This window comes from Podarcis melisellensis (assembly GCF_964234715.1).
Source record: "Podarcis melisellensis genome assembly, chromosome: 3".
Lineage (NCBI taxonomy): Eukaryota > Metazoa > Chordata > Lepidosauria > Squamata > Lacertidae > Podarcis > Podarcis melisellensis.
Genome location: NC_138530.1, coordinates 94,604,845 through 94,615,778, shown reverse-complemented (window position 1 = coordinate 94,615,778; position 10,934 = coordinate 94,604,845). Strand labels below are relative to the sequence as shown.

The 10,934-nt window shown below is 44.9% G+C and overlaps 1 protein-coding gene across 1 annotated transcript; it reads left to right on the top strand.

Moving 5' to 3' along the window:
• Positions 1–417: 417 nt before the first annotated feature.
• On the top strand, positions 418–3,800 carry SOX11 (SRY-box transcription factor 11). The gene has a single exon (XM_081906420.1). It carries the CDS (start codon positions 538–540, stop codon positions 1,822–1,824), a length of 1,287 nt encoding a protein of 428 aa, XP_081762546.1. The 5' UTR covers positions 418–537; the 3' UTR covers positions 1,825–3,800.
• The last annotated feature ends 7,134 nt before the right edge of the window (positions 3,801–10,934 follow it).

Genomic DNA, 10,934 nt, shown 5'->3' with positions numbered 1-10,934 from the left:
AGCCCGGCCCCCTTCGCACTTCCACCCGTTTGCAAGAGCCGCGGCGAAGGGGGTGTGTCTGCAGACATGTGGGGGAACTTAATAAAGGCCGAGGGGAGGAGCCGAGGGGCGGAGCGGAGCGGCGCCATTGGCTGGCCCGGGGAGTGATGTCACCCATATGAAACCCTGATAACTAGTTCGGAGAGGACCCGCAACTTTTGCAGAAGGGGGAGTGTGATCCAGCGACATCTCTGGGTCCGGGCGGCTGCTGTGGCTGCTGCAGGGGGAGGGGAAAGAGCCGGAGCGAGTCCTGCTTCTGCCGCTGCTGGAGGAACGGCCAGCGGCAGCAGCCCAGGGAGAGGAGCAGGAGAAGGAAAGGAAAGGAGGAGGGGGAAAAAAGCCGCTTGCAACTTGCACACCGGGCGTCACCTTGCAACCGCTCGCTCGAGGTGTGCAAGCAGCCGGTGGGAGCCAAGCAAAAGGAAAAAGAACATTATTATTATTTCCAAGTAAAACGCGACAAGGCAAGCAACTCAAGCGAAGCGACACACCCCCACCATGGTGCAGCAAGCGGAAAGTCCAGAAGCCGAGAGCAACCTGCCCCGAGAAGCGATGGATACGGAGGAAGGCGAGTTCATGGCTTGCAGCCCGGTGGCGCTGGACGAGAGCGACCCGGACTGGTGCAAAACGGCCTCGGGCCACATCAAGCGGCCCATGAACGCCTTCATGGTGTGGTCCAAGATCGAGCGGAGAAAAATCATGGAGCAGTCGCCCGACATGCACAACGCCGAGATCTCCAAGCGCCTGGGCAAGCGGTGGAAAATGCTGAAGGACAGCGAGAAGATCCCCTTCATCCGCGAGGCCGAGCGGCTGCGCCTCAAACACATGGCCGACTACCCCGATTACAAGTACCGGCCGAGGAAAAAGCCCAAAATAGACCCGTCCGCCAAGCCCAGCAGCGCCAACAACCACAGCCCGGAGAAAAACACACCCACCAGCGGCGGCGGCGGAGGAGGAGGCGGCAACCACGGCAGCAGCAGCAGCAGCAGCAGCAAAAGCGCCAAAAGCTCCAGCAAGAAATGTAGCAAAGGGAAGACGTCGTCGTCGTCTCCGCCGAAGCCCGGGTCGAAGCTGGCGGCGCACCCGGGCGACTACGGCGGGGACGAGTACGCCCAGTTCGGCGCGCTGAAAGGGGGCGGCAAGGCGGCCAAGTGCGTCTTCCTGGACGACGAGGACGACGACGAGGAGGACGACGACGACCTGCAGCTGCGGATCAAGCAGGAGGACGACGAGGACGACGACGACGAGGAGGAGAGCCGCCGGCAGCAACAGCAGCAGCAGCAGCTGCGGCGCTACAGCGTGGCCAAAGTGCCGGCCAGCCCCACCTTGAGCTCGTCGGCCGAGTCGAGCGAAGGCGCCAGCCTGTACGACGAGGTGAGGGGCGGCGCTGCGGCGCACGGCGCCAGCGCGGGCCGCCTGTACTACGGCTTCAAGAGCATGCCCAAGAGCGCCCCGCAGGCCGGCCTGCCGCCGGCTTCCTCCCGCTCGATCTCCACTTCCTCTTCGTCGTCGTCCTCCTCCAGCAGCGGCGAAGAGGCCGACGACCTGATGTTCGACCTGAGCTTGAATTTCTCGCAGCACCCGCACGCCGCCTCCGAGCTGGGCGTCGGCTCGGCCGCCGGGAACCTGTCGCTCTCGCTGGTGGACAAAGATCTGGATTCGTTCAGCGAGGGCAGCCTGGGCTCCCACTTCGAGTTCCCCGATTACTGCACCCCGGAGCTGAGCGAGATGATCGCGGGGGACTGGCTGGAGGCGAACTTCTCCGACTTGGTTTTCACCTACTGAGAGAGGAGAGGGACGAGGAGGAGGAGAAGGAGAAGCGATGGGCAGGTGAACAAGCTGAGAGAGCGATCAAAAGGACTGGGAAGCAGAGAGAGGGGCAGATCGGGGAAAGAGAGATGCTTACACGCTGAAAAGTGGTGGAGTTTTGAAGTAACGACGACAAAAAAAATGTCTTTGGGTTGTTGTTTTTTTCCTTTTCTTTTTTTCTAAGTCTTGAAGTTAGTTCCAAACCGAGTCTGGAGTTGTGATTTTTTTTTTCCTTCCCGTTTTTCTTATTTTTCCCTTCTGATTTTAATTGGTGGTCGCAACAGCAGCAGCAAGGAGAGAAGAAGAAAAAAGCAAATGGGACTGGGGGTTACAAAGATACAGAAGGCGCTGTTTGAAGCTTGTGGGTCTTGCGATTGAAGTCTGGAAGATGGTCTGCAAAAAAAAGAAGAAGAAGAAAGTCTTTTGGCAGCACAACTATTACTCAAGGGGGTTTGTGGATTTTTTTGTTTCTCCTACAAAGATTTTTAAAGGACCGTTCTGATTTTTCTGATATATTTCTCTCTCTCTCTTTTTATTTGTAAAAGGGACCATTGCAACTGTTTTTGTTTGTTTGGAGGGAGAAAACTGATGTCTTCTATGCATCCGATTCTTAACAAAGCTGCAGGGAGCTTGGAAAAAAAAATGCAGACTGTACAAACGCTTACAAAAAACAAAAACTGTGAACTGACTTAAGATCAGAGTTTACTTTTCAGATCAAATTGTTTATGGTTTTACAAATGTGATTTCTACTTGCCAACTTTTTTTTTGTAACTTGTTCCCTTATACCTCCTTGATTGAATACCAGACAGCCTAGACCTCAGTACACAAAGGTATTGAAACATTTTTGATACATAACAGACCTCAGTCTTTTTTAAAAATTAATATATTTTCAGGCGTATTTTTGTACAGTGAAAGGGAACATTCTTGCTGTGTTTTTTCAGTAAGACTTTTCAGGCACTTCTTCCCTTTTATTTTTATGTTTTATTTTTTTTCCTCTGTTTTTAGCATGCAAGTTATATGGGTACGTTTATGTCCTGGTTTTAAAAGGATTAAAAAAAAATCCTTGCATCTAAAGGCCTTGTGGTTTAAAAAGAAAAAAAAGAAACACTTTTTTGTACAGCTATAGTTCAGATTTGTTCAATATTTGTAGGTAAAGATTTATTGAAAATGGTGATATAGACCTCAGAGCTGTTATCTTAGTTTAAAAGATTGTATATGTACTGTACTATAGTAGGAATTTATGTATCTCATACGCTGTGATATGTGGATGGGGGCCCAGATGGAAGGTATGAAACTGGATTCTCGACTTTTTTTTTTTAAGCAAAAAAAAAAAAGATGGAATGGGAAAAAAGAAAGGCACATAGTTAAAAAAAAAAGTTTCTCATTTTGTGCAATATAAAGTACAGACCATCTGCGTATTTTGTAGCAAACAGTGGCAAAAAAGCAGACTTGTGCACTGTCGACATCATTGCCTGTTTGTTTTTTTCTAAAAAAGAAAGAAATGCTGAAAGTCTGTATCTTGACAATTTTAATAAATCAGCTGGAACTGATAGAAACTCGATTCGCTATTAGTGTCTATAGAAGGGGCGCTGGTGGAGACGCCATGTATAATAGCCAACCCCTCCCTCACCCATGGAGGAGCCTTAGCTGAGGCTTCAGGGAGTCATATGGGGGGGGGAGGGGAGCGAAGAGAAAAAAGGGGGAGGTTGAAGGTAGCATATAGACTTTTAAAGGGCTGATCCTCCTCTTTTTAGACCTCTTCCCTTGCTTTCTCTCCCTCTCTTCCCCCCTTCCAATATCCTCTTCTCCCTCGCGCCTTCTCCCTTTCTCTCTCCCCCTCTCCCCTCAGTTATCCCCTCCTTCAGGCTTTTTCGTCGGAGGTGCTGAGTGGGCGGAGGCGAAGCAGGAAGGCTGAACCCGGGGAGGGGGAAGGGGGGGAAAAAGAAAAGAAAAGGCAAGGCGGTCTGGGCTCTCTGGTTCAGCCAGTGCGTGTTTTCGGGCTGTGCGTTTGGGCGGCGCGCGCGGGGGTTTCTTCCTGTCAAGAGGTACCAAGGATGCTCGCGTCCTTGGGAGCCGGCAGGGAAGGGGTTGTGTGTTTGTGTGTATGTGGGAGCTCCGTGTAGCTGTGCTGTGTTGGAGGCGGGCGGGTCACCTTCAGGCTCTGGGTGTGTGTGTGTGCGCGCGCGCTCATTTGTGTGACTGAGGCGAGAGGTTTATTTCTCACAACGGTCTCTCTCTCTCTCTCTTAGATATCCCTCTCGCCACGGACTCCCTCCCCGCTCTCCACCCTTCTCTCAGGGGAGAAAAAAAAAGATTTTTATTTATTTCTCCGAGGAGAAGGGACGCCTTTTTCTCGCCCTCCCTCCCTCCTTTCTCGACGCGCTCTCCTTGAGGTGCTGTTGCGGGAGGCGTGAAAAATGAGGGACGAGGGTGCCTTTCCTTCAGGCAGCCTCCCGGGTTGAAGCGAAGGGGGTGTGTCTTGACCATGCGCGGCGGGCGCTCGGTCTCCGCTCGGAAGGCTTGTTTGCTGCGTCGCCTCAGGAGCGCGCGGCTGGAGGGGGATGGGGACGAGGAGTGACGTTGTCGGCGTGTGTTGTTGTGGGGGGGGGGGGGCGCAGGAAAGAGGTTCGTGCGGTCAAGTTTTCAGTCTGAGCCGTGCCTGCCGTTATTTTAGCCGCGGATAGTTGGAAGAGCGCGCCGCTTGCCTCCCAGACCGTTCCTTCCGTTCTCCTCCTCCTCCTCCATCCTAATTTCCAGAGGAGAATGGGGCGTGGGGTGCGCGCCTCCGTCTGGCGCGCCAGCTCGGAAAGGGAGCGAGGGGGTGTGTGTGAGAGAGAGAGTGCGTGCGTGCGGCCGTGTGTGTGTGTGTGTGCGCGCGCGCGCGCCGGGATGGATGGAGGAGGGGAGGCGGCTGGCTGGGGAGACAGCAGCGTGAGCATCCATCTCCCCTCCCCCTCCCAGCCTCTGTATGCGCGAAGGGAGGCTACCTTTTCTCTTCAGCGGGGGGAGGAGGAGGGCTGCTCGTGGCTTCTCTCATTTTTCATCTCTTCCCCTTCTTCCTCCTCCTCCTCCTCTTCTTCTTCTTCCCCCTCCCCTTCAGCTCCAGTTCATCCCGCAGCCTTTCGACTGGATATAATTGAAGAGCCCTGGTGTGTGTGTGTGTGTGTGTTTTATAGGCAACTTGGATGTAGTCCTTCGCTTCCAGGCTCCCCTCCCCCTTTCCTTTCCAATGGACTTTTATATTGAGCCTGTGCAGAACCCAACCGGCAGCCACCTCTTGAAGCTGCGGTTGTGGCTCTTCCTTTCTTCTCTTTATTGGCCTGGGCGGGACCTCTGGGTAGCTGTAAAAAGATGCTCTGGAGGAGAGGAGGCCTTTTGCATCTCCCTTGCCTTATTACACTCTTGCTTAATCAGCAGCCAGAGCAGCAGGGAGCCGCTTTACCAATGAGACATGCTCCAGTTCCCTTTTCTATACTGAGACCTGGGCCTATAGATGGGCCACAGGCAGGGGGGCTTAATCTTCTGCCCCAGATTGATAGATATTTTCATGCACATTGGAAGGGGGAGGGGAAACAGCAACAATGTTCTATTGCATTTCAGTCTGACACTTTGGGCCTTTGGACAACAAATACGGACGAATGTTTTAAGTAGACGGAAATCCTATGCATGTTTTCTGAAGAGGTGAATGCCGTTGAGTCCCAAGTTGGTATAGGATTGCAGCCTTAGGTAGAAGGATGGCCTGTGGTAGCAGGCCATCCTTTTTTCTTTTTAAGTTTTACAAATAAATCACTTGCACAATTGTCAGTACACTTGTGCTGGCAAATTTCAGTGTAACCAGCCCTAACTATGTTTTATTCAGAAGTAGGTCCAAGGAAGTTCAATAGAATTTAGGGATAAGTAGGTGTGATTACATTTTACCTGCTCAAACTATTAGGACTTACTTTGATGTGTGAAACGTACTTAGGATTGGGCTGTTGGTAGTTTACATGGGCATTTTACTCTCTTGGCAACTGTAGAAACCAGTACTGTAGGCTTTAGGCTTGCTGAAGGTCAAGTCCTGCCTACCTGTTTGTATGGCATAAATAGAGCATTAAAAAAAATAAATTATGCTTATAATCCTTGACATCTGGGCATCTAAATTTTAAAATTAGTTTATTGAATGTTTTAAAACTCTCCAAATCAAGATCTTCTCATTCTAAATGGGGGAAAAAAGTTTGGCCTAAAGGTTTATTGGGCTAAAAGATCTTGGCATAACTAGAAATTGTAATATATCTTTCATTGTGTAAGTATGAGTCACTGTGTTTAATATAATACCCAGAAATACACTTGGCTACTGATAGCCTCCAATAATACAAAGATTCTTTGGTGGTGGGGTTGGTCCTTACATTATTAGTGTATTTATAGCTTCTTTCAAAAATTGTATTGCAATCTGTTGAAATATTTGAAAGCAAAAGAAGCAGAAAGAGAACTCTGCTCAGCAATTTAGCCATTAATTTTGTAGATGAACACCTCAAGTTCATCCACTGGGCCTGATGAAATCCCAGACTTTACTTAGCCCAAACTGAGCTAAAAGGTTTTCATTCTCTTAACTATGGTGTATGTTCATTGGTAGAGATGGTCTCCCAGTCTCTCTATTTTACATGCGTCCTTGTTTATGGGTGGGGTGTGGGGGGTGGGGAAGCAGTGGGATTGTTGCTGGTATTTAGTAAGCTATGTATTAACTGCATTAAAGTTAAGAGTGCTCTGCATTGATAGCAGGAACTATGTTCCTAGCCTCTGCCTCTTCACTTCTTACATGTAGTTTGTATGCTTGTGTGCGTGCATGCATGTGTGTGTGTCTTAATTCATCTAGACATGAACTATTTGGATTGAGTAGTACAGCTGCATTTGTTCTATTGTGGGAGTGGGTTGGAAACAAGTTTTCCAAAAGCAAATCTGAAATTGTGTGAGTTTGATGGAGGGACTAAGCTTAGGGTTTGAATGAATGTGCAATATACAAGGAAGAACTTGCATTTTGTCTGGAAAGGTCCCCCACCCCTTCAATTTATCCATTTGATGGGTAGGGTTTTTTTCCGAATTCAAGAAGAGAATATTGCCATTCAGTCCTGTGAAACTATTAGTTTTTGCTGCTGCTGAAATTCATGCCAAAATTCCCACTGTTGGTGGGTGGAAAGCAATCTTGCTGTCAGTAAAACTGTCCTTGGGGCAGGCTGCTTTCCAGTGCTGTCATTGCAACCTGAAGCACACTTACAAAGAATTGAGATCCATTTGGCTCAGTAGGACCTGCTTCCAAGTAAACCTGCACTGCATGTTTACTATCATCATAGTAACATACAAGTTCCTGATTCTTCCTTGTTGAAGTGTACATGTGATCTTTGCAGACTACTTCAGGCATAGAAACCCTCCGCTGCCACAACCCTTGGCTGTTTCACTGCTGTCTTTTTAATAGTTCCTTGGCACTTTTCTTCTCTGTGGGTGAGGAGATGCATAAAACAAAATGTTTTAATGATTGTCAGCTTTTTAATATATGAAAATTTCCTGATCTATAAAGGATAACATTTAAAAAAGGCAACCTAAGATTTTTTTTAAAGACACTTTTTGGAAGGTGAAATCCAGTTTGTATCTTTCCTTCTGGCTACGTCCTCTCTAATGTTAGAAAATCTAATTCACAAAATGTTTAATTCTTTAAGGGCAATATATATGACAGATTAAATAGAAAAGATTGATTAAAAATGTCTTTTAAAATTGTATTTACTCAAAATATGTAGATGTCCATACATGCAAAAGGTAACTTTTTCCTAGTGTAGTAGCTACAAAAAGTGATTCGAACCTATGAGGCCTTAACGGCCATTCATGCCAATGTAAATTGGTTATAAAAGTATAGTTAGACCAATCTCTATTGAATGTGAAGTCAGAATCAGACCCTGAAGACATTTTAGTCTTTGGAAGTCTACTCTACAGAACTCTATTGGTTCTATATCTCCACCTTTGTCACACATTCCTATTTTATGGCCTGTTAAGATCCTCATCCTGCACTTCTTTGAGTCTGATTTGTAATTTTCAGTGTTTTGAATTTTGGGGCCTTGATTCTCCAGTAGGTTGAAAGCATAGTGTTTTCTTTTTCTTTTTCACAGCCTCACCCCTTATTCTTCAGTAGTTACAAGAACTAGGGAGAAATTCCTAACTTTTATCTTTGTATTTCAACCTTTTGACTCCCAATCTCTCTATCTTCCTCCTCCTCCTCCTCCTCCTCCTTCTCCACACACAGTAAGTTGTGGAGATTTTTCTCCCCTCCCCTTTCCACACACTACCTATAGCAATTAACTGCCTACTTGATTTTTACCCTCCCTTCATGGATGCAGTGAATTTTTAAGAGAATTTCACAAGCAAGTAGTTTTTTAGTGAGTTTAAAAGTAAACAGAGTTTTAAAAGCCTATTTTTATATTCAGTATAAAGCACAAATGTGCAGAAAGTGTAGAATGACTTACAAAAAGGGAAGTAAAAGTCCATAATATTTCATGTATAAAAGTAATACCTTGATCGGGTATTGGTCCTCCTAGAACAGCCCAGTAGTTATGCCGGTGCAATGCTAGGATTATAGAAACATCTAGAAAATGACGGTGGATAGCTATTTCAAAGGAATGACTTCTATGAATAAAAGCAACCCCAAAATCACTTTGGCCAAGAAGGGGTTGGTGGTTCTCAAGGATGCACAGTCAACCTGGAAGTTTGAAAGTGGAGTTCCCTGTCTTTATTAAGTCATCACACACCTCTTCGTATTTGTGGGTATTATTTCATGCCCAAATGTTCCCTGATGTAACCTGAAAAGACATATTCTTATTGGGCTCTCTGGTTAATTATGCTTTCAAGAAATCAAATTCTAATATAGTTTACTTTGCTAACATGTCCCATTAATTTCAATGGAACTTGTGTGTACCTCAGTAAGTCTCAATAAATAATCTCAATAAAGTTGGGATTATCTCCATAGTATTTTATCTTCTGCAAAAAAATGTGATGATGTAATAAACACTAACACAGGAACTCTCATCCTTACTGTTAATTTTTATTTACATCTTCCTGCTTATCTTCAAACTTAGCTTGTGTCTACTCCTGGTTACACCAGGAATGCAAGGTAGCACCATTGCCATTTCATTTGCAATTTCTGGTTTATGAATGTGTACCCACACATTGGAAGTTTGGAGTCTACATAATGCTATGATCTTTTCTTGCTCCTTTCTTTCTTTCTTTCTTTCTTTCTTTCTTTCTTTCTTTCTTTCTTTCTTTCTTTCTTTCTTTCTTTCTTTCTTTCTTTCCTGGTGGGCTGTTTTAGTTTGGAGGCCTATTGTACCAGTGTGGGAATCTTGATGGTTACAACACTTTAATGAGATGTTGCATGATGGCCACAGGTGGAGTAAACTGAATGTCTTTAGTTTTATTTCTTCCAGCATGACACTTTTAAAAAAATAAATATGTAATTTCAAAATAAGGAGGGGGAAAAAAGGAGTTTTCAAAGGCCACATGAGAAAAATAAAGTTTTCCATAGCCCCTCCAGGTATGGGGAGGAGAGGAAAGCTAAAAAGTCCTTTTGTTTAGAAGTCTGAATGATGGTGGTGGTTTGTGGGGGGGGAAAGACCTTTTTAAAGGTTTTTGCATGCCAGTGCACGGGCCTATTGCTGTGGGAAGGGGGGGGGGAGAAGAGAGTACGGTTTGCTTGAGGCAATGCACTGGAGGACAAAAGTGTTTTCTAGCACTAGGAAAAAAAGAAAATGCATGGCAGAGTTTCGTCTTCTAGTAGACTATATAGCATGCAGAGTTTAGTATGTGTCAAAACAGTGTATGACATTGCTGTATCAAAGTTGTAAAGTTAAGCATTATTTATTGAAAACTATGTATTTTTTTTTTTTGTAAAAACCTGATCACCTAGAGGATCAATATCATTCACTTGTGCTAGTACTACATTCTTAACCAGCTTCTTTACTACAGTACTTGATATGCAGTCTTAAGCGCTCAGGGTTGAAAAAACAGTCCACTGCAATGTCTCTTCTCTCTTTTTCTTTTTTTCTTCTTTGGGCAAGAATATCAAACAAAGGAGCAAATTCATACAACAAATTCATACAAGATATACATAAAGCAAAAAAGGTCTAATATAGTGGTGTGATCAATCCTTACATGTGTTTTACATGTGGATTTCCTCCCTGCCCATCCAGTTTTGTATTCTATATCTATAGAGAGGGTTCTGCTCTTCGTTTTGTAGGGCAACCAAAATTCTCAGTCATCTGTCTTTCCAAACAAACATGGCTCATGGTCCCCCCAGTCAAGATAGCCTGGGGGGGAATAGTATTCTGTGCCCATCTGTCTCAAAACAAGGCAAATGTAATTTCTGTTTCCTGCTTTTAGCACTTTGGGTAAAACCAAAGGATTCTTTTGGCTCATCAATTCATGCAATGTTTTAAAGTTGAACATGAAATAAAGAAATAAGAGAAGTTTCTACTCTTGGATTAAATACCAGCAAACTCCATTTCTCTATCTTTTTTCTACAGACAATTTACACTGTAAATGTATTTTGACATAGAAATAAATCATTCTGTATTAAGATTCTTGATATGAAAATGTTTTTATGAAAATCTGTAATTGGAACTATAATATGTTTATAAAATGTGTTTATGTGGTGGAAGTTTGTTGTATATTAAATATGGTTTTATATAAATGATTGTGTTATACTGTAGAAATTTCAAAATACACAATTAACACAACCCATTTACGCTGTTCAAACCTTGACTGTCTAAAACTCCTTTTAATTTGGTTTCTGTGTACATTTTCTCATGTAGCCCCAAGGTCAAATAACCCATGTAAGCTTGCCTATTTAGCAAAGGTGTTTGTATAATCAGAAATTCAAATATTTCTCCCCACCTCCTAACCACTGGAATAAAAACAACAACTTTTCATCAACTACTTAAGCCTACTTGAATGTAAGCTAATTCCACCCCTTTTTTAAGTCAGCTAATTGACCCTGGCTTAAGTAGTTTGTAGATGGCTAGTCTTGTCTTACATAGTGCTCATCTCATAAAAGTAAGTAGCATATTGCT

Bases quoted from the DNA above. Each gene is read 5' to 3' on its own strand.
- SOX11 (XM_081906420.1), top strand. From the start codon at position 538: ATGGTGCAGCAAGCGGAAAGTCCAGAAGCCGAGAGCAACCTGCCCCGA.